This window comes from Tyto alba, unplaced genomic scaffold, assembly GCF_018691265.1.
Source record: "Tyto alba isolate M040663 unplaced genomic scaffold, T.alba_DEE_v4.0 Super-Scaffold_38, whole genome shotgun sequence".
Classification (NCBI taxonomy): domain Eukaryota; kingdom Metazoa; phylum Chordata; class Aves; order Strigiformes; family Tytonidae; genus Tyto; species Tyto alba.
The window spans coordinates 33,086,266-33,110,787 of record NW_024881313.1 but is presented as its reverse complement, the minus strand read 5'-3'; the positions used below and the strand labels follow the sequence as shown (position 1 = coordinate 33,110,787).

General features: G+C 38.9%; 1 protein-coding gene across 4 annotated transcripts in view; it reads left to right on the top strand.

The window, feature by feature from the left end:
* The window catches only part of DPP6 (dipeptidyl peptidase like 6), a 559,441-nt gene that overhangs the window by 409,211 nt on the left and 125,708 nt on the right, over positions 1 to 24,522 (top strand). For all 4 annotated transcript variants that reach the window (XM_033009667.2, XM_042801789.1, XM_033009666.2 and 1 more), the window contains exons 4-5: positions 6,368 to 6,462; positions 9,351 to 9,425. In XM_033009667.2, coding sequence (XP_032865558.1) covers positions 6,368 to 6,462; positions 9,351 to 9,425 — 170 coding nt within the window. The remainder of the gene's footprint in view (positions 1 to 6,367; positions 6,463 to 9,350; positions 9,426 to 24,522) is intronic.

The window sequence follows — 24,522 nt, the reverse complement described above, 5'->3', positions numbered from 1 at the left end:
TGTGTGCTGGGAGTGAGGGCTGTGACATGCCCAAGCCCACCTGAGCGGCACAGCTGCTCCTTTTCCCACCTCTGGTCTCCATCCACTGTGCTGGGGCTCATTTGGCCCTTCAGAAAACTTGTTGGGATTCTAAACAAGCAGAAGACTTTTTATTTTAATTCCACTCCTTCACCGTCATGTATTTTTCCAAATGAATATGATTGTAGTACATGCTGTTGCCAGTCTAAAAATACCAGCTCTATCTGAAAAAACATCTGTCCTTCTGTTGCAACCTTCCTGCCCATTATCTTGTTAGATGGTAAGTGCTAACCAGTTGTGTCTGATCAATACTTGCCTGGGAGGACTCCAAGAAACCCTCAGCTGGTTCAGGCGCTGCCATGGCATTAGCAAAGGGTTCTGAGCCTGGCTGAGTGCTGAGTGATGCCCTGCACCGCGGCAGGCAGTGCTGCAGGGCTGGTAAAAGACCCGTCCTTCAGATGTAAGATAAAATTCTAAAATTCTGACCGCTTTGGGTCATTAAAAACCCCACAACAACTTTTCTTTTTCAGAAGAGAGCGAGTGATAACATCAGGCTCTTGACTTGTTTCCAGCTACAGTAATTGGCTTCATTGGGTTGAACAGGATGCAGTGTTTTCACTTCTGGAAATCTCAGAGGACTCTTCCAGGGTTTCTAACCCCACTGTAAAGCCCATCAGACACACGCTGCCTGCCAGCTGCTGTGGGTCATGCCCGGGGTCAGGTCTAGCAAGGACCATCCTACAGCAGCAGGGATGAGAACTAAGAGAAGAGTGCCAGTCCTCTCTTGGTGGCCCCGTGACATCCGCTGTGCCAGCACAGAGCTCCATCCCAGCAGCACACCTGGCCTGGTGCAATGTGACCTCGGTCCCCGGGGAGCGATGCGGGCTCTCACGGGCTGTGCTGCCGTCTGATCTCTTGACATGGCATAATTTGTTTGCCAGCCTTGCTGGTCATGCTAGTATCTGGAGGCTCATTTATCTGAAATGGTTCAGAACAACTTCAGGACTTAAATTTCTTTTATTCACCAATCTCCCTTAATCTTAAGGATTGAGAACGATAATTCCCCCGATGCTGACTTTCATCAGACTGAGACTCATTCAATTATCTTTCACATCTGCTGATCTGAAACTACAGTACTTGAGAAGTTGCCTTTTCCTCTGGGTCTGTGGATCTAAATGACTAGAGCTGTCCTAACAGTCCTGATCCTACCTTCTGCCTTTCACTAACTCTTACTGTTGACTTGCTGCATGCGAATTTTATAACTTTTTTCCTCTGTTTTTAATTCATCAGTTGTTAAACTGATAGAAAATTACAATTTAATTAAAAATTATTTTTTACAGATGGATTTATTCTTTCCCATCTTTTATCACATAGTTCTTCTTTCTGCTTTCCTTAATCTCTGACAAATAATGAAAATTCTCCTCAAAAGCATGCAGGCCCTGCTGTTATCCTATAAACCAGTCTCTCTGATAGTGTGTACTTACTTAGTCTCATCAGAGGAGCTGTAGAGCAGTAAATTCATGAGCAGTGGTGCTAATGCAAATCTGTGTTCCTATAGCTGGCTGTAATTCCTTCAGCTTCTTTGCAGTGCCAGCACTCAAACTTAGTCCTTCTAGAGGCAAAATTGTCCCAGACTTTCTTGTCCACTGTGATGAGTTATTTAGCCTGGTGCCCAGTCTGACACATAGCAATGTAAAAAAGAAGTCGTGTTGGCTCAGAGAAGAGCCCAGTGTTGGCTCTCTATCCACGGCAATAGCTGAAGTTATGTTGAACTTGAGCCTAGCCCCTTTTAGAGGTCCACAGTGAGGCAGCCCTGCATTAGGGATGATAGATGGTATATCCTGCCTATTTCCTTTAATATCTCAGTTTATCAGTTGTCCATGAACTTTTGTGCTTCCTTGTTGTATATCATGGCAAATGAACCATGCTGTCTTGCCCTCTTGATGGTGTCCAGGCTGTTTAGGCTGCCTCTGCATATTGAACTGATGATTCAGAGTCCCCAGATGATACCAGTGACAGCCTCATGATCTTTCTTCTTTGTTTCAACTGCCAGTTCCAGGTTCAGCATCACAGCAGCACCAGTGGGCAAGTTTCCATAGGCCTCGTGCCTTTTCTGGTGGCAAACCCTTGGAAAGGGCTGGCCAGGTAGCGTGTCTGAAAACGCAAAATCTGCATCAGGGCCATAGTGAGTAATACATTATTATCTTAAGAAAAATCCCATCATTTTCTCTTGTTTCACCCTAAACAAGAAGCCAGCGGGCAGAGCTGCCAGGCTAAGCAAACTTACATGTGTGCTGTTCCTGGTGAGGGCTCAGTGACTGCAAGGGGCCCGAGCTCCCTGTCGTTAGATCTGTTTTCTCTGCATGTGTATTTCCTGACTGAATTTAAGAAAGATGTGTACAGAGAAGCTGGGAAACTCTGACACTGAAAATATATCATTGGTCTTGGGTTTTCTGATTTCACCTGTTCTGCTTAACAGGTTTTTAAAAATTTCTTCCAAGGCTCCTCTATTCCTTTACGCTTACTCTGTACAGCACCAAGGCTGCTCCATTATTTCTAGTAATCACTGCTTTTTGTAATCAGTCACTTTTGTAAGTGTGACTACATATCTGTGTCTACACTCAGAGACATGTAATATATTCTACCAACCAGACAATTTCCTGGAAGTTGAAAGAGGGGGAGGAGTTGGCGGAGTGAACTCTGCTGTTGAAGAAATGGAATAAATGGCTTTATGCCTGAAAGTTACAATTTTCAGCATCATTTACACTGAACAGCAGCCCCAAAGAAAGGCAAGTATAAAAAATGAGATGCAGTGATGACCTTTATCAGCTGTGGTGACAACTATAAATCAGGCTGCAAATTCTCATCAGCTCCTTGGACAGAATTCATTACAGACAGAGGTTGCTACACTGCTTTTTGTCTTTGATTGAGGTATGTCCCATTTAAATAAATGCTTTTGCACTGGAACAAATCACACATTTCAAAACAGAAGTCCAGGAATATTATTCATTGATTGTTTTGAGGACTAAGATAATATGACTTACAGACCAGCTAAACCTCACAGTGTTCTGCTTGGAGTATAATGCAGATCAATTTGTTCTTCTCTTAAGCAGACCAATTTTCTGTTCATTAATTCAGATGCTGTGTTGATGGCTTGTATTGAATATAATAGCAAGATTTACAGCCCTAACAAATCAGCACTGCTTCATTTATTCTTCCTTATGCATACCAGAAGTACATGCGGCAAATTAGCACCTGATTTTGAACTTGTTACACTTTAACAAATAATGGGAAAGTCTTTCATCTCCTACTTCCAACTGTGGAGCAACTTTTACGTAATCATCTTGAAATTTCACAGTTTATTAGAATGTTATGTTTTTTTGGAGCATAGGGAGCAATAAAAGTTTACTAGCAATGTCATTATGGGCAGTAATGTATAGCTTCCATCACGTCATGCAATGCTCAAGAAACAGCTACCAAATATTAACAGCCCCACAGACTCATTAGATTAATAAGATACTTTACCTGTGTACTGAACTTTGAGCTGAGTTTCATTGCTATTTTTTTCTGTAACTGGGAAATCCTGAGAGGCTTACAATTATCCAAATGATTTGCTGGCTGTATTCAAAAAGTGATTTTTCTGTCTAGATCCTAGCATGCAACTGGAAACCATTATGTGTTGTTGACATAGGGTGATTATTAAAGCAGTAATCTTTTTCAGAATATCTGATAATTAGGTAATATTCTGTCTCTCGGTTTAGATATTCCTGTTATTTCTGTTATACCTGAAAATAAAAATTCGGACTGTATACTTGCCTCATATAACAAATAATGCTTCAGCCTTAATGGCCTAAGGATATAAAGGCAAGGTGTGTAGGAAGCATTAATAACTTTTATTGTATCATTTTCTAAATTGTTTGCATAAAGGCATTTCTTAAGGATCTGGACACAGAAACTGGAAGTTAAAATTGTAAATAAGTTGGTGCTGGATCAGACCCCAGAGATCATCTGATGTCTGGCCTGGGACAAGAGCAAATGCTTAGGGGGAGTGTTAAAGAAGCAGGTGAAATTCTCAAGATGATAACTCAGGGCATGCTTCTAGTCTCTCACAATCACAGGTTCAAGAGCTGTCTGAAAAGTGTTTCCCCTCAAGACTCACAGTCTTTGATGGATTTTTCTTCCATTTGTCTAATTCTTGTTTGGACCCACATGCACTCCTGGCACCTGCTTTACTCTGGAACGGTGATTTCTACAGCTTGTTTACCTTCTGTGTGAAGAAATAATCCCTTTTATTTGTGTTGAACTTGTCACTGGCTGGTGTCATTTAATGCCTCCCAATATTTATTTTTGGAAAAGGCAGGTGTCCTGGGTTTGAGCATTCACTATTTATCTTCTCCATGCTGCTTCTGACTTTTTTGACTTCTTTCCTAGTTATGTTCAATCAGTTCTTTCCCAGGTTTTAGAATCTTAGTTTGTTCAGTCATAAACTGTATGAAGCGATATTTTAAAGTCCTGAATATAATCAGACACGCTTATGAAAATGCCATGCCCTTGGACAACACTCCAAAACTAATGACAAAATGTTAATACTGTCAAATCCAAACAGGAACTCTATTCATTATTTTGGTCTCAAATGCAAGCTTTAATCTATTTCAGATCCTGCATTTTTTATTCAGAACCAAAGGTGTTGATAAAATTAATTCCATAATTTAAAGAAATAGATGTTTTGAGAAATTTGCCTATGAGTCTGAAAGGCTGATGCTGTGATTTGGACACTGACAATCTTGTCTCTAAAATCTTGTTTGGAAAGAATCATCTGTATTGCAGCAACAGTTTGGCCTCACAAAATCTGATTCATCCCAATCTCAGAAAAATTTTTTTCTTCCTATGCTTCCATGTAAAACTGTGATATATAGGGAATGGCTTTTTATTTATAGTAATAAGTAGAGTGTAGAAGCTTTTTGTCTGCACTCTCAGAGCATTTTACAGAGATGGTTAATGACTGTGATGAGGATTGTCATCACCAGCTTAGAAATAAAAGAAGACTGAAACATGGGTAAGGAAGAGTATACTAGATATGTACACCAGAATTTTGAAAGAACTCAGTCTCTGGACCCAGTACTGTCGTCAGCGGGTTACCCTGAGCCGGTCAGTGCACATCTGTTTGTGGCTACAATGAGCTGGATCTGTCCTTGTATGAATCCTGTAGGATTTAAACTCACCTTTGACTCATCCCAGGAAAACAGATGGATAATGTTTAACCATTCACATGTCCCTAACTTTTGTGGGATGCATCATGGTAGTCACGCTGGGGTAGTCATAGTGAAGATAGGCAATGAGGAATTATTTTCCTAACAGAATCTGGAGGCAGAAGTTTGGTAGCATCCATCAGTTCTCAATCTTAGTTTAGCCAGTTTGGAAAAAAACAGTAACCCTACTCCTGTGTCGAGAAAGGCTGCTGAATCTTTTAATGGCAGTGTGCTTGGGATGTATGCTTTATGCTTTATCTGTGAGGCAGTGCATGTAAGCACTGATCAGACTTGAACTTCAGTTTATGACATTTGACACGATGACAACCCTTTATTTTTATAATGTTTTTTCATCCTGAACTTTTGACCTGCCTCTCAACCCTCATTTGGAGTTTCTTTCATATGTCTTCCCCAGCCTTTCTGTCAAGTAGGTTTTGAGCTTTGAGAGCTGGAGACTGTCTCCCACCTGTGCAGCAGCTACCGGACGGGAGTCTTGGCCTCGTCCAGATATTCTGAGTGCTGGAGTAGTCCTAAAGTGCAATAGGGACAAGCTGATTTATCTTGTTCTATGTGAAAATGGCAATTTCTTTCCATGCATCTCCTTCTGGTATGTTTGTAGGACAAATGACAGAGTTGGAAGATTTGCACAATCACAGGTTCCAGAGTCTGCTTTGTTAGAGGGTGATTTGCCTTTAATTTTCAGAGACTTTCTAAGCATTGGGCTTATTAAACTCCTACAGAGACTGAGGATCTTGGAAACCTTTAAGCATAAGGAATGGTTTCCGACTTTCTTTTTTTCTACACTAACAATATAGTAAGCTGTGTATGTACATTCAAAACAGGCCACCCTCTTGCATTCAGCTCTGGGAAAGTGTGGCAGAATAAACATGTGACAAACACTAACCATGTTGTTTAATGACTAGCCTGGAAGCCACTTTAACATCACAGCAATGACTGCATCAAAAATAAATAAGTGAATAAATAATATATGTGTTCTTTAGAGGGAAGTTCCCAGCAGTACTTTTGGTTGAAGTCCATAATTAGGTTCTACACAAACAATTTTGTATTTCCTTCATGTTCTTTTCTTTTCTTTCTTGCAGATAATGAATTCATTTATAGAAACCAGAATGGCACAGTGATTCTGAGGAATGTCGAAACTAACAATTCAACAGTATTAATAGAAAACAAAAAAATTGTAAGTATTTTCTATAACAAGTAGAAGAATTTCACAGTTCTCTTGCAGTTGGATCAGTAAAGCAGAAAATGACATAGATTTCAACTTTGTGTATTGTCAAGGAAAAGCAATACACCAGTAATACTATAGGCTATGCAATGACTGATAATGTGAAATTGAACTCCAGGTTTTGTTATTATTCTGCAAGCTCAGTTTCTTTCATACTACAAGAAAGTATCATATAGATATTTGAAGCTAGTCTTGCATATCATATATAATTGAAAGATGCATAGTTCTCATCTTTGTGTGCTTCGTAGAAAAGACAATTGATATAATTTACTGTCTGTTGGTAACATTCTCTGCATTCCTTCATGCAAATACTTATTTTTTAATCTGTGGATTTGCTGATTTTTCTTGCCTAATGGTTGCAATGTAATTTCAGTGTTGTTAATGAATAGTGTTGATGAATGGAAGTGGAGTTGCATATGAGAGAAACCCTAAGAAATTATTGGGAAAATAAGCTAGTAAATGGTTATTAAAATGAATGACAAGAAAATAAATTCACAGCTGATACAGAGTATTATTTATAATGATGAGAGTGTTTTCTACCATTGGTTTTTGAAGTAGATGAAGCCAGCATTGTGGCAGAAGTTAGTACATTGTATGTCAGAGTGTTTTCAATATTTCCTGTAAGAAGTTAATTTCTGAAGTAAAATACATTTATGTTTACTCCAACAATGAGATATGAATCACATCGTCCTGGTAAAATTGTCACTTATGCAGTACTTGCCTAAGGGTTTGACTAACTAACTTGAGGTGTTTTTGTTGTACTATATCATTGCAAAGCTACAAAAGCAGAGGATGGCTATCAGAGACTTAATGACTCAAGATCTGCAGAAAACAGCTTTAGAAACTCAAAAGCTAAAAGTAAATCTACAATAAAACTATAAGACCACATTCCAGATTGATTTTGTTTTGCACTATATGACTTATACAAAGCTCAAGTACAGCATTATTTTTTTTTTAATGAGACAAAGAATTTATCACTGAATTATTATTGCAGGACCCAACCTTAAACTTCACATGCTGCCATTTCACCTTCAACCTTTGACATACAGAATCACAGAATCATATAGAATCACAGAATGGATTGGGCTGGGAGGGACCTTAAAGATCACGTAGCTCCAGCCCCCCTGCCATGAGCAGGGACATCTCCCACCAGCCCAGGGTGCTCCCAGCCCCGTCCAACCTGGCCTTGAACCCTTCCAGGGAGGGGGCAGCCACAGCTGCTCTGGGCACCCTGGGCCAGTGCCTCACCACCCTCACAGGGAACAATTCCTTCCTTCTATCTAATCTAATCAAAACCTACCCTCCTTCATTTTAAAACCACTTGTCCTATCCCTAAATCCCTCCCCATCTTTCCCGTGGCCTCCTTTAGGTACTGGGAGGTCACTATAAGGTCTCATAAGGAAGGTGCTCCAGTCCTCTGATCATCTTTGCATCACATAAACAATCCTCTTTTACTATAGCATAACCCTTTCTTTACAATTCTGCTAAGGGTAAAGGAATGGGCTGGCTTCCTTTAGTGCTGAAGTCTGATGAAGTCAAACTGCTTCCATTTGGCATCTGTTTATTCCCCTGTTTTTTAATTTTTGCTATTTTTAAGAAAAGCACAGTGTTACAAGCTAATCCTATTTTTTCATGCTGTGGCCTCCCTACTGCCTGTCCTACCCTTGCTCCTCTGCCCTCTCAGTAAATAAATCTGAAGAACATCACCTCCACATTAATCCAAAGTCCTGATACAAGAACCACTGTTACACCTCATCCAGGCACACAGTTTTTGTCCTCTTCCTTCCCAGCCCTGGGTCAGAAAAACTTTTGCTACCTTGGCATGTTTTCGTTTCTCCGTTTTATTAATACAACAGTAAATAAAATCTGTCTTCATGCTGACACTGCTGGCTCTCACTCTCCCCTGGTGCCCCCACTCCTGATCCAGCTGGCCCATCAGCCCAGTACGTTGCCCAGAGAGGTGGTGGATGCCCCATCCCTGGAAACATTTGAAGTCAGGTTAGGCTGTGCTCTGATCAATCTGGTCTAGCTGAAGATGTGAAGATGTCCCTGCTAATTGCAGGAGGGGTCGGACTAGATGACCTTTAAAGGTCCCTTCCAACCCAAACTATTCTATGATCACTCCCCTCTGCCTTTGCCTGTCCCCTGGGTTCCCCGCGCTGCCTCCAGCCTCTCTGGCCTTGGGGAGGACTCTTCCTAATGGGATGCTGTGCATTTCCCTGCAGCCCAAATTCCCCCTTCCATTTTGCTCCATGGGAATCACTCAGGGACTTGCATCTAATTTGTTAGGTGAGAGGGTGAGATTTAAAAGGCAGCGGATGAGTGGCATGTTAGTGGCACCTCTCTTTGACCTTGGCTCCAAGTGTGCCAGCAATGTATTATACTGAAGCACACTGGAAAGGAGAATTGTCTGCACTGTACAAATTGTATGTGGAACAGGGAAAAGGTAATTCCTGACAAGACTTAAGATATTTTGGCATCTCTTCTTGTTGATAAGACTTGCAGGGCAGCTTTTTGCAGAACCCAGATCAGAGTGCACCTGGAAAGTTGTATCACCACAGCATCCCAAATAATTTTTTAAGTGGGGAAAATAGGATAATTTTCCTCAGTGTTGTCTTAATTGGGAGAGCTGTCTGCTCTGAATCAGAATGCTTATGGGAGCATGTATGTGCCCACATAACATTTCTGGGTTTCAAAAAGAGATGTGATGTATTATCTTTCAAGATACTTATTCTGGCAGTATTCTTTATTGTTAGGAAGATAGTAATAATAATTAGTTCTCAGTGTCATAGGCTTGAAAATGGAAAAATATTTATTTCAATGTTTGATTTATTTTCTAGGTCTCCTTAAAAGCTATTCGATATGAAGTATCACCTGACCGGGAATATGCACTTTTTGCCTTTAATGTTGAACCAGTAAGTAAATAGATTTGATTTCAAAATACACAGCCAGTGGTGAGCTTCTTTTTTTTTTCTTTTTTTTTTTTTTTTTTTTACACTTCTATGCCAGTAAGATGATATTTTAAATTAATTGCTTCCTATGAAACAAAGAAAGAAAACCCCTCGGATATTCTGAAAGCATGTCATACTGCCATCTAGTAGAGGAGAAAGGTATAAATTACACCACAGAGGAAACACTGTCATTTGCCAGGATTTTATAGTCTTTGGGAGGGTGATTGTAAGGACATGTCTTTGATACAAGGATTTCTATTCTCTTCTGTGAAATTTTTTTCCATGGTGCCTTTTTCACTCACACTATAAATTTCTTCCCCAGAACAAAAAGCAACTGTCACTGTCTCCCACAACTGAAATAATACATTAATTATGGTGTCACCGTTCCCGGTGCTGCAGTTAGGGCTGAGCTATCACTTTCATTATAAATCCTTTTCTTCAGAGGGCTAGGTATAAATCATTCGTAAGAAATCACCATTGGGTTACTACTAAGTTTTAGATTAGGGTGGATTTTCTACCAAACTTCAAAAGAGAAGAGCGTAATGAGTCATTTTTAAATGATGACTATAGAATCAAACACATGGGAAGCAGTTCTTTGGCATGAATTATATTTATTTTCTTTTTAAATTCTGCTGGTATAAGACATGAGATGTTTGAATGATAGCTATGCTGTACTACTTGGATAAACTATAAGCCCTATACATTTTCTTTCCATAATCTAGAATTGCACCAATTCCTCAAAAAGAAAATAATTCATTCACCAGCAACTGTAATTCTTCTTCCATAAATTAAATCTAGTTTCAGCTGCTAACCAAAGGAAATTTGTTGGTCCTTGAGGTAGTAGAGGTTGTGGCTCTGTTGCTCATCTGATTTCTCTGCTGTCATCTTTGGAGTTATTCCTGACTCACAGTGGCATAAAAGCCAGGGGAACCATGTCTGGTGCTAGAAAAAGTTCAAATAAAAATGTATCAGAAACTTTAGGGGTAATTTCTAAAGACTTTTTTGCTGGGAAATCATTTCTGGTGCAACTTCATTTATCTGAAGCTTAGCAGAATTCTAGACAGAGGTGGATATGGAATGTTAAGTTAAATCTAAATATGGGGAAAACAGCTTAATGGCCACTGAGCAAGCAAAGCCTCCGCCTAAAATCTCCCCTGCCTTGTGTGCTAGAGGTGTTTTGTAAAATTCAGTTCCTTTAGTGGACATAAGCCTTTGGCTGTGGAAGCCCTTTGCCAACACTGCTCAGATGCATTGGGCAAGCTGGAAGAGCACTGAGGAGAAAGGGCTTCCTCAGTTCCTCTGAGAATGAGAGGAAAATGTTTTTAAAGACAAAATTATAATGAGAGAAAAAAAATAATTCCTAAAAAGCAGTAGTAAGAAATTCACATTTTATTCCCAAACTTTATCCACTGAAAGGACTGTACGCTCAGAAGATCTGCAAGAAGCAAAGTTATGGGGGGGGTTGCAGGCCAGGCTTTGTGTTCAGCCTGAGGAGGAATGCTTCATGTAGGCAGTGGAGGAGGAGGAGGATAGGGATGGAGAGGGATGGGCTGGTTGTGCTTCCTCTGCATCCTCCTCTCTGCACGTCCCTGCCTGCAGATCGGTGGGCTTGAGGTACAGGCAAAACACTGAGTTTGTGGTGCTTAAGATGCCAGGCTGGAGAAGAGAGAGAGCAGCACACAGCCAGGTGCTCCCTTCCTCACACCATGTCTTCTTCCAAAAAGCAAAACCCAAGGTGTCAAGCTGGAAACATGACCTTTGGAAAGATTTCAGGTTACGAAATATGTTTGGTGTAAGACAGCATTGCAAATTGTTCAAGTATTCATATATGAGTTTATAATAGCAAGAGTTCCTGAAATAGTCTTCTGAAACTAAACTAAACTAAACCTCCTCTGTTTTCCTTTAAGATCTATACTCATAAAGGATAAAAAGAAACATTTTTTGAAGAAGGATAGTAATGGAGGACTAGTAAGATTCACTCTTGAATATTGAATCATTAAGCCATAATGGGTGGCTCTTTGTTTATTAAAGTTGCAATAACTGTTAAATTACTTATCCAGCTTTTTTCTCACTTGGTATGCAGACTGTGGCTACAAATAATTGCATATTGGTTAGCTTTTCACATTCTCTCCATTTCAAACTGGATTCTTGGATAAAATTCAAATTATACTGTTTTCTGCAACACAAGAAATTGATTAGCAAAGCCTTGGGCAGTTGTCCTTGTTGCAAAGTCAAAAGGAATTTTCAGGAAATGTATTGGCAAAGGAAGTTTGTTTAAAGTTTAATTCTACAAATACTTTCAAACAAGAAACTTCTTGAAACTACTGTGTACTTATTTTACAGGTGTCAGAAAGTTTTGCTTTGTTTTTTGCCATTTAAAAATGTGACATGCTGCCTTTTAATTTTTTGAGTACAGGTGTTTTAATCTTTTTTACACTATAGAGTTGTGCTGCATTTACATATATGTATCTCAATATGCATCACATGAATTGATCATTTATCTGAATTCTAATATGAATTGATTCAGCCTCTATTTTTAATACCAGGTAGGAATAAAATCAAAATAAAAAAGCATACTGTGTCACTCCAATTAAGTGAAATATTTTTAAGAAAAATGCTACAAAGTCATTTCCTACCAGTAATAGCTTTCTTCTTAGGTTTTTCTTTTTATTTACACAGAAGCATCTGCTCTCTGTTGGTCTGGGTAACAGCACTGACCACCCACACTGGAATAACACATCCCTGAACTGGCAGACAACTATTTTGCAAAGATATTGATGCAACTAATGTGTGTTTTCCTGTTGTATCACTTCATCATTTTAGGGGATGACGAATTAAAGCATGATCCTTAAAATGTATTTCTCCCAAGAAGCTTGGCAGGCAGTTGTGAGACTGGTGTGAGTACATTGTGGCTAGTCAGGCTGTCAGGTTTCATTCTAAATGCTTTTTTGAAGTGCTTATATTTACAGAAGTTTAATCTTTCAGGCAGCAATATTCTCGGTAAGCCTTGTGCTAATAAGGAGCTTTTCTAACCTTGAACACAGAAGATTTGTTCTTTTTCTGGAAAGGTCATAGGGAAGGTGCCAGGCTTCTTTGTCTTTAAAATACTCTTGCAATTTTTCTGTTGTTTGTTTGTTTTTTGTTTCTTTACACGAGAGCAAGGTCAAACCTGAGGCTGAAACCACACAGCGAAGTTTTGGGAAAACATTGGGGAATAAATGCACCCATCGAGAAACTGATTTCAAATCATTCTTCACCAAAACAAGTGTGTGGGGCTCTGGCTGTAGAGTTCAGTAAACCCAAAATGCATAAGCAAATTGAGGATTAGCCACAGCACCTCAGCAGAAAGGGTGCAGAGAGTCACGGGTGTCTCTGGTGCTGTCAGGTCAAAGCCACCCTTGCCCGGCACACGGCTCCACCAGTGTTGCTGGACGAGCTCCGTGCTCCCTGCACGCACCCCAGGGGGGCACGGACGTCTCTGTGGTGTTTGGGCTGGAATCACGTTTGTGGGACTCTGTGGTCTCCAAAAGCGTTTTCCTAAATAGACAAGTGACAAACCATCTCTTAAATTCTGTACCATTTCTGCGACTGTGAAAGTGATGGGGTAAGAATAATGATGAGTAACCGAACCCCACAGGCTTGTGTAGCTTTCTGTGGTAGTCAGAGTTAACCGGTGGAGTTTGTGTAATGGGGATAAAAGAAACAGAGGAGAGTTAATGAGAAGAAAAGTGATTTTCTTGAGTGACATGGTGAGACATTAAATAGAGAATATTTAATTGCCTTTATTATGAATAGCTGTCGTCGCAATGCAAGAGTGGAAATAAAGTGGCCAAGATTCTTCTTAAAGCTATTTGTTCTTCATTTCCAATTTACCAGTCTATTACTGTGTTTGAGCTAGTTAAGAGCAATTACTCACAGGAAATCCTGGCTGATTAATACAGACCAAACTGCTAAGTCTTCTGAACAACAATTAGGGCTTAGAGACTTTTATAGCTGATACAACAGACGCTATTACCTATTTTGCAGTTAAAGGAATGAATTTTTATAATGCTGAAAGCTGCAAAGAATTAATCATCGTTGTAATTAGAATAGGCCCAACTTTTTTTTTTTTTTTTTTTTGCGTACTTTATGTATTTCATGTATCTTTCCTCCCTGCCTGTTGCCATAGATCTCATGGGAGTGGTGGGACCAAAGAAACCTCAAAAAGACACAGTCCAAACCCTGGACTTTGTATTTAGACTATGAATGAAGCAAAAAAGCATTATTTCTAGGAAGTAGCATATTATTGTTGTTCTTGTTACTATTTTTTACTCTTTGTCGAAGTCTGATTGTTATATGGAACTAACAGGTTTTATGCTTATGGCTCCAATTACAACCTCAGACTGCTTTAATTAGTCATGTAAAAATTAAAATAATATAACTCTTGTTATTTCGAAAACACTAATGGGTATAAATATTAATGAATCCTCACAACTTCCTTTTCAGTTAGGTGAGAACTATTATTATGATAAATATGTCTCTGAAAATTAGAGACTGTCACTAATACTGCTAATATTGTAGCTATGATATTTATTACTTAATCGAAATGGATTTACCAGTTCTAGAAATAGGTTTGCATAAACTGTTTTCTTTCTGAGGCAGTAAATATATTTCAAATTTACTTTTTTCATTCCCACCCAATGTTGTTTTCAGGATCAATGAAAATGTATAGTGATTACACTATGTAAAGTGAGCACGGTTAGAACATTTGTACCACAAAATAATGCTACCAGGATTAGTGATTTAACTCTTGGTGTTTGTTGTAAATCAGTAGAATTTTTGACTGGAGCATTTTGAGAGAAAAAGCTTATGTTTTTAGTTTTCATATCCTTTTTTTCATATGAATGCAGTTTTCAATCTTTGTTGCTCATAAACCAGAAGGACTACTTCTCTATTGTAAAGCTGCACAATGTAAGGGCAGTGTTGACTGTTATCAAAGGCTAGTGTCTAAAACTATTTTCCCAACATGTTCAAGCCTAAAGAACTGTAATGTTGTTTGGTTTTAAGTTACCTGTTATTAGGATAAACAACTGTAGTTTCATTTCCTACAAAAAAAAAAAAAAAAAAAAAGAAAAAAAATCAGTCCTAATAATGTAACTTTATATTAGTTAAACTGTTTTTCTGTTATTACATGTGTGTGTGTTTATCTTCAAGCAAAACATCTTCTATTTTCTCAATTAATGAGAGGACTGTAGTTGTTTGGTGCTTCTGTAATGAGCAGAAGTCAAGTTATTAATGAATTAGTGGAACCACATAGACCAGCCACTCATCAAACCTGATGATTTGCTAAATCTTGGGTCTTCTTCACGAAAACATCTTCAGTTGCTTTCCATAGAATAAGTATTACAAATACCATTCAACTAATATTTAATATTTCAGTGAAATGCTCACAACTTCTGAAAACTGCACCATTTTTATGAACATGACTGGGTGGGGTTTTAGTGAGGTGATTCTGGGGCTCCAAGGCTGAAAGTGGGGGCGACCTTTTTGCTCCTTCTTACATATTCTTGTGTCCTGTTTTGAGGCATATTATTTCAACAGCCAAGATCAGTAGGGTAACTTTCCTTGTTTAATGATGTGCTTTTTATCCTATTTGTAGTGATAAGGAGAACATAAGTGCTTCAGCTACATTTGCATAACAAAAGCTAAGGTCTGTGTGTTGCATTAACAATAAAATACTGAGAATACATAGGAGGTTCATTTTGTGGGTGATAGTTTACTCTGGATTTGAAGCTGAAACAGCAGTTATTATTCGACAAAATTTAGAGGCAATCATTTATTTTAAAAGGAGACTGTTGTGGTTTTTTTTTTTTAATTATGAATCTGGTCTACTTAAAATATTCTTTGTGAAAAACTGCCTATCGTTTCTCATCTCAAAACCACCATGAATAAATCCCCCAATCTACCATTTTCATTGCGGGCTGAACAGCAACAAGATAGACAAAAGAGGATTTTCAAAGGCATCAGAGAAGGTTGATTCAAAAACATTTCTACACTTGCATTTGCTTTTCTGTCAGACCTGGAGGTGTGCAGCTCACCCAGGACACCAGGACTTTGTGGTCACCTTGCATTAAATAAACCAAAGCTGCTAATAAACGAAGTGTGGGCAACTGGGAGATTTTCCTAGCGATGAATCTCAGTGCAGGCAGAAGTAGCAATATCTTTGTCAGACATACCAATGTGCCGAGTTTTTCTGTCGCGTGTTGGTATCAGTAATTGGTTCAGCGTAATTAATATTTGATATCTGCAGTGGTACAGAGAGAGAGGGAAGTTTGCCACATAACTCTAGAGGGATTTGTGGGTTTTCAAAACTCTATTACAGCATTGTGCAAACACTGTCTTCTCAGGTGTCCTCAGTTGTGCCTTCGACAGCAGAGCCCTTTCAATGCCAAATATTTTTCTGCTGCACGTGCTTACAAAATTAAAAATTCTTACTATGAGAGGGTGGATACCCATTTTAATTGAGTAAACATGTTATCACGTGGTGGGAATATTTGTTCTTACTGCGCAGCCATCACCACTCTGTCCAATTTCTGTCACATTGTGTGTTTAGAATAGAAATTTTTGGATACAGGCACAGAATGGTGGAGGAATAATTAGTGACAAATTTAATCCTAGAGCTCCCTTTGAAGGAGAAAGTACAGAAACTAATCTCATGTTGGTACCTTTCAGGACCAGTTTTGGACTAACACAGGGAAAGAAAAGAGGTCAACCCTATTCTTTGTTTAATTTGTTTTGGAGGAGCCTCATGGTTTATTTCAAATCCCTACAAAGCTCCAGCAGAAAAATGCATTCCTTTATGTGGCCTGAATGGTTCTTTTCTCTCAGCAGCAATCCTTCTGCTTTGGCACAGCTCGGTTTAATTACAGAAAAAATTCCAGCTTAAGCAAGGAGTTAGAGTGGGGTTAGGCTCTCAAGTGCATGAACTGCAGGGATGTTTTGGTAGTTAAGTCCCTTGGGTCATGCAGTAAGGGGTTCCTAGTTAAAATTGTAACTGTCGTTGTAACTCTGGATAGAAGCAGTAACAAAAAAAAAGTGGAGTGAAATGACATATCCAAAATCTGCATACCTTTTCTTTATTTTCCATTCTTAATAAAGGGAAAATGATAGGCACTGAATCTCAGCAAAGAGGAATGGATGAGTAGAGCTTTCTTGTGTTTATTATCCATGGAAAATGTGTTTGCACCCCTTAAATGCAAGAAATGGGTGTTCACCCCAGCATCACATCCTCAGCAGGTACCCTAGGAGTGGGGTCATCTCAATGTTGAAGTAACTGGTGGAGGCCCTGACTTTACCATGGGTAGCCAGCCATGGTTGCTTGTGGCCTGCAGCTCTTTCCTGGAGCAAGCAATAAAACCACATTGGGATCCCAGGTTTTTAGCTCTGTTGCTCCCTGTTATTGGGGGATGTTTTCAGCAGGAAGCTTATGCTTCTGAAATATCGAGCTAGATGCATTCATAAAACACAATACAATGTGTTTGCCCAACCTGGGAAGCAAAGCTCTGTCCAGTCAGACTTCCTGCAGTCCTCAGTGTCCACATTCCAGTTTTGCTAACGCATGCTCCCTCTATATCAATGGTTTCAGTAAAACTGCACCAAATCTCAGTTTTTTACCGAGTCTCCATTCCAGGGAGTGTTGTTTACTGTGATTATTGCAAAAAAAATACTAACCGTGTGAAATGGAGCACATTAAAAACTGACTATGCTGACTTCAGCTGCTGTGCCACCTCTGAGCTTTAAATATTTTCTATTAAAAACAAAGGATTAAAATCTTGCTGTTCTAATAATTTAGATAAATGGAGTTAGAACTAAACTTTAAGCCTTCTGATTTGAGCTGGGAGACTTCAACACAAATTGCACAGACATGACTGAGTGCAAAGTAATATTTCAAACCAAGTTGGACAGCCTTATTCATGTAGCAGAGGCCAACAAACTGTATCCTACATTTATTCACAGGCACCAATATACATCAGTAAACTGAAAAGCAAATCCACAGTTCCAGGGAAGACTAGAGTAATATCAAAAGTCAGAAATAATTAGCCTGTCATGCAAGAGTACATAGGTAGATTATGTATTAGTATCAGCTATCAGCAGTCTTTCTCTGTAAATATTTTCTTTAGCAAATGAGATTTTCATCAAACAGAGTAGGGAAAATAAAAAGGCTCAAGGCAAAACACTGTGATACAAAAATAACCAATTTTTCTTTGCTTGGATAAGATTAGATTTTGCATTCTACTTTTCTGAGTGTATAGATGAGCTAACTTGAACAAACAGACTGGTATAGATTCTTATTCTAACAAAATTCACAAAATATCTTAAAAATAAACTGTAATTTATTTTTTAATAAAACATAGGTAACGTAATTTTACAAGGTTTCCTAGATAGTCAAAATCAGATAGACAGCCAGCAGTAAAATCATTGCAGTTTTCTTTCTTGCACTTGTATGAATCCACCTTAGTGAAACACAGGGGAACTTTGCTTTAAGAGCAATTAAATAAATGTAGCTATATAAAAATTGTTGAAAGAAAAATTAGAACTTAATAGAGAACTAGGTTCCTTGCAACATACAGAGGCTCCAGAATTACATAGAGGTGAGTTCCTTTTTTTAGTATAATTTTGCTTCCTAACTTTTTAGGGACAATAAAAATCCCATTTTGTACTGGACTGTGGTAAATATAGATATTATTTTAAAATGTTAAGGAAAGAAATATATTAAGAATAGGATGCAAACTGGGAAAACAACAGTGATTTAAAATGCATTAGAAGGCAAAATCAAAAAGAATTTAATTCTGGTGTCTATGCAGAAACATAGGAAGCAGTCCCAGCCTGCAGGAGTTTATAATCTAATTCTTCTGATTTCCAATTTCTTTTATTTATTTATTTTGAATAACTGAAATAGGAAAAAATATATTTAGTGCCCTCTTCTGGAAAACCAGATCTTACTATGCAAAGCACCCCAATGAAATTGCTGTATTCAGAAAAGCAAATCTGCTGGTGCAAATGTTCTCCTCTTTAGCTGAGTTACATGCTTAAATCTAAGGAGTGTGCAGCTCTCTTTTTACCCTGAACAAGTACCTTTTACCTCTTTAACTGCCTGCAGAACTCTGTTTTTATCAAGGCTATGTTAAAACCAATAATTAACATTCCTCCTTGGGCAGCTAATGACCCAGATTTGAAAATGGAATCTTCTATTCTCTTCTATTCTCTGCTCAGAAAAGCTCTTTCTTGAAAAGGGAAACAAATCATAGGGCTTTACTCATGTCTTTACAGAAATGAGTCCTCAGATTTTTGTGTGCAATAGTGGAAGAATACCCGTACAGCAATTCTGTTGATGGTGGTGCTGTGAAGGGTGGTGCAGCAGGCAAGGAATGAGGGATGTTCTGTGCTTCTTCCTGCCCTGCTTGCTGTCCCCCCGCTTTCTGAAGAGATGCCCATCATCACCACAGTCCTGCTGTCTCATATGTGACTTCAGTTTATTTTTCCTTATGTCAGAAAATAAAAATGTCACCTCCAGTGAATTAGATCCATGTGTGCATCGAGATAGTGCTCAGAGTCTCCTGATCTCATATGGAACTGGAAAATGAATCTTTCACTGAACAGAGAGAGGATTTTGGACCAAGGTCCCTGGCATGTATCTGAATACTTTCATTCTCCTTTCTCATCTACTTCAGTGCTCTTTAACTGCTGCTCTCTAAGGCTTTTTGAAGGTTTCATTTTTCTTGTCTTGGGTTCCTTTCTTTGAGTCTTCTAAGAGTGCCCTGAGCCTATGACCATCATAAAAGATTTCAGTGACAGTGCTAACTTCTTTGTGGTATTCACGTTCTCAACTGCTATAGTAGAAAAAGCAATTTTGATATGCTAAGAGTAAATTTTAATAGAAAGAACATATGCTGTGGTTCTGTAGTTGCTAATTTCTGCTGCTAAAGTGAATTATTTAAAAGTGAATAAATTAATTAGATATACTAAGCATTCATCTCATTTTCATGGTTTGGTTCTTACATAATTGCTACAAAGCTGCACCACTTTCATTGTAAACTTCACAAAAAAGAGGGTTTTAGAGTCTTTCCACATTCAGTCTGCTCAGCTCAAGAAATGTTTCATTTAAGGGAGGCATTATCTAATATTTCATTAAAATCTGTGATTATTAAGCATTAATTTCTCATGCTGTCCTTCAGCCCTCAGACTTGTAACTCCAAAGTCAATGAAGGTGAGCATCAGTCAAGTGAATATAGATGTGAACAATGTAAACTCCCCATCTACATCAGCTACCCTGGGCTGCCTTTATAACCAGTGAACTACAGGGTGTTAGTCTAAGGCTAAAATAGACACCAAAGACTGGTCAGAGGAATCATATCCCATACAGGCTTCTGGCACCATTGTCTGGGAAGGGGGTATTGCTGCATGAGGTTGTAGATGCAAAAAGGGTAAATGCTTGTAAAAAATGACTGGAGAGGCCAATGGCAGGGACATCCCTCAAGTCAGACAGCTACAAAGAGAGTGGCTCCAAGCTGCAAACCGTGAGAGCCTGGGAAAGTATTTTGGGGAAGGATGACTATAAATAAGCTAATTCTAGTTTTCCTTCTGAATCAGCTTTGAGCTACTGTCCGAGCCAGGATAGTGAACTGGATAGACTTTGTGTCTGACCCAACACAGATATTATTATGACCACAGATATTACAAGAGAATCACGGTTGTATGTTTTGTGTGTGTTTGTATGGATCTGAAGGTTTTATATGTTTCCTGGGTTTGGGATAATTGTTGTGTCCTTCTAAAACTTTTATTTGGCCCTAGGATACTTTTGTACTCTTATTCTTATTATATAATAATGTTGGGGGTTTTCTCTTCTACATCTTTTCCTTAGATATATTGTTTGGTATGTTAGAATCACAACGTTAACTGTGTATGAGATAATTTAATTCTCATTTCCAAGTTTCTGAACAGGACTATAAAATGGGCAAGTGCAGTGCTTGGAGAATTTCCATCCGGTCTTACACTATGCCTGCTGCAGAGTGGGAGGGGAACCTGGGAGTTTATACCATGTGATATGAATACCAATAAAAGTTTAAAATCAAGATCAACAACAAAACAAGCTCATTATTCATAACCCTCACTCATAATTCTTCATAACTTGATGGCAGATGCTTCCCAATAACCTGAGCAACAAGTGCACAAAGGCTGGTGCAAAAATCCTACCGAGTGTTTTGTAGCTGCCGTTTTATTTACCAGTTAAAAATGGAGCGGTCGTCCTTTAAGCCAGTGACTGCAAGTGCTTGCTGGTGCCAGTGGAGCGCTGTGAGGGACAGGTGGCTCAGGAGCAAAAGGAGGCTTTTGTAATTGCTTGGCAGGGCAGAGCTGTATTAGAGTGCAGCAGCAGTTGGCAGATTGGATTAACGCTCTCCTAGGGGTGAGATCTGGCACACGAGCTGTATGTTAATACCAGTAGCCTAAGTTGGTTCTGGAGCTGCATTTGTAGCAAAAAGAGCATCCACTTTACCTCCACCATGTCACAGAGTCATAAATCCTAAAGCCAGCCTTGAAATTCCTTTTCAGCACTGTCAGCAGTATAAGGTTCTCAGAACTGTAATTTGGAAACAAATCTTTTAATAAAGAATTATTATCATGAAACAACAGAAATAGATAATCAGTTTGTGGAACATGAAGTAACAGCATTATCTTACCACACTGCAATCCATCTATTACTGTAGTCATCACACTTTATTTATGGTTATTTTGCAAACTAGAGATGACACTATTTGTGAAGGAGTAACTCCTTGGCTTTGCTGGTTCAGAGACCTTTGATTTGGTGGTTGGAAAATCAGCTTCTAATCCCAGCACTCCCCCTGTATGCTTGTGGGAGAGACTTACATGTTACCTATGCGTGTTGCCTGCAGTGCATGACCCTATTACAATTGGCTTGAGTTTGAGTTACAAAAGCTTCTAACATGCAAGTCCTTGTGGCATGAATGTGCTGTCCCTTCCTAATGTCACCTTGATGAGAGAATGTTGTTGCTCTGAGGAAGCCTTTCCAGTGTGAGTGACAGGGCATTCGCAGCACTACATGACTGCAGAGCTGTTCTGGTTGTCCTCTATGCACCAAGGACAAGCTTATAGAGGAAGGCTCCTTCAGGCTCATATTACAATGATTTAATTTTAAGTCTTAAGATTAAATTGTTAAAAGATTTGAAAAACAGAGCCATGCAAAGGCTCTTCCTGATGATCCACTGGCTCCTTGTGTTCTTCCACTCTCCATCCCTTGTACATAGCATTCTATTCTCTTCTTCCAATTCAGTTGCTAAAATTTCTTCCTGGTTCTGGAGATACCAATCACTGATCCATGATTTCCTATGACATTGGGTAGCAGTGGAGCAGCTCCTTATTCACACTGGTGTGGCTGAGATAAGGTGCTGACCCACTGGGTCTGTCTGAGACATTGACCACTTAGAGTTGGCAATGTCGTTTCATCCGGGCACAGTTATGCTGCTGGGTCAGGATCCTCCCTTCCTCTCTCCAAGAAAAATGGTTTCCTTGCATAACTAATCTGTAATATGTGCATTCCCCAGGTATATATCTTGCTCCTTTTGCCCAAACATTAATTTAAGTTAGTTCCTCTGGAATACAGAGACAATTATAGCAAAGGCAAGCAGTTGTCATGTGCTCTGTATGTCAGTTAATCCAGAGACCCCTTCTTCTTATCACCTTTCCTTCTCAAACCTATTTCCCCTGTCTCTGCCCTTCCTTGAGCTCCCCAGACCATCCCAGAGTGGCACAGTGCTCTCAGTGTGCACTTTCCATGGCTGTGACCATGTTACACATGTGGCTGATCAGCTGAATACAGTGCAGTGGGTAAGATCATCCCAAATCAGGTGTTTGATAGCAGCTGTGGGTTATTTGGCTACCAGCTGAACTAAGGCACAGGAAATGATTGTTGATAGCATTTCATTATGGTTTTCCTAATTTATTAGAGGCACAAAGAGAAATGGGCAATGTTCCTTGGAGGGCTGCAGAAACAGGTTGGCACACGGCATGAGACTGTATTAGAGGTACATTACATGGGAAATGATAAAGTATAAAGGGATAATTCAATGTAGAGACAAAAGAGAATTTACTGTCTCAAAAGAAAACAAAATAGGTCAGTATCACAATGAATTTGAAAGGTGAGAATATTGAAAAGAACTCAAATTACATGGCTTTATTGATTTGTTTGGTTCTTGCAAGCAATCGAGCTTCACTGAGTGTAGGGTACAAAATACCAGTATGGATTTTGGTGTGTTTTTTTTATTACAGTGACACAGAAGGAATAGATAGCATGTGGTTTTTCAGAGAATCTAATTCCAGGCTGGTTTCTATGGAGTGCGTATTAGCAATAAAATGGTGGTAATACTTTGCTAAAATAGCTGGGCTGGGGAGAATATTGCTGACCAATCTGTCTCCAGTGATAGGAAAAAATGAAAAGATCATTACCTAACTGCCCACAAACCATGCCTCAGCCAGAAGTATCCCCTTGTGCTCTAAATCACAAATACATGGGAGATTGAACAAAACGTTACCAAGAAGTTGGTGGTCAGTTACAGGAATAGATTCTTCATCCCTTTGGGGGTCCAGTTCAACATGTAATGGGAAAAGAATTTCTTCTCAACAGAACAGAAGGGTTCAAGTTATTAATCGATTTTCAGGTTGTCAGCCCCAATGAAACCAATGTATTCATAAAGACTTCTGATGAAGGAAAATGTTGTTGACTCATTAAGTGAAAATTTAGTCTTTGATGTTGACTTTCATCAAAAATACAGAAAATTGTACAAACAAATGCTGTGACCTGCTTTAGTTCTCCACAGAATATCATTAAGAAGTATGGCAGTAAGGTATTTTTAGTCAGACAATTTTCCTTTTCTCTACTGGAAGATTTATACGAATGACATAGTTACCCTGTAAAGATAACACAGTATTTGCTTGTTGGTGACTGACCAATAGAAGAATCAGTGTGACAGTGTGGTAGTGACTTGGGTCATCCTTTTCTATGCATGGTATGTTTGTGTAGTAGAAGGAAACACAAACTCTGGCTAACGTTTGCTTGTGATTTTCTGTCTGAACTTGTTTTTCCCTCCCTTTCATGCCGTCGTTAGATAACAGGGTACCAGATACGTGAGCTGTTTGCCAATGCAGAGCAGCAGCCTTCCTGCATTCTACTTTATTCTCTTTTCCCTCTTAATTTGTCAACTTCAGAGCCTGGTTAAATATCACAGACTTTAAAGGCTAAATGGCAAATCATCTTTTACCTGTATATTTTGCATCACAGCATGAGTTACCATTTAAGGGTGCCAGCACCATTTTGAAAGGTGGAATATGTAATTATGTCAAATGTTTGTGATTATTCAATCAGTTTGACATTCATATGTGCATTTGGGGATTTGTCTGCTCACAGCACAAGTAGGAAAATGGGCTATATAAGATCTACTTCCAGCAAATGTCTTTTTAGAGACTCTTTATGGGAAACCTTTTTAAAGGATCTGGCAGTTCTTGTTCCACCAGCCACTTGTGCTGTATTTTTACTGTCTTACCACAGAGTATAAAAGGGAATAGATTATAGAGACAATTAGGGTCTGTTAAGAATCCTGAGGGGATCTACTAGAGATATATTTTATTGTTACAGAATAAAAAGTGATTCCTTTTACCCAGATAACTACTGAGTGCTTTATGATTAATTACATCAAATTCTTGCTATTTTCAGACTTTAGACAACCATTGTACAGTTTTATTTCTGTTGACTTTTTAGAGTGCTCATTTTTATTTGAGGGTACTAGGATGACTTTTTGGAAGAAATGTGTGATTCCTGAAAAAGACACTAAGTACTAGAAGTTTTGTATTAAGCCTTGCAAACTGCTTTATAACACAACTTGCACTTCTACTATGCCCTGTATCTGTTCCCTGTCAAACTCTTAAGTTTTATGGGATTTTTTTCAGTTTTCTAGATAATTTTTTAATGTAAATAACACTACTGCACGAATGACCAGATGGCTCTATGGAG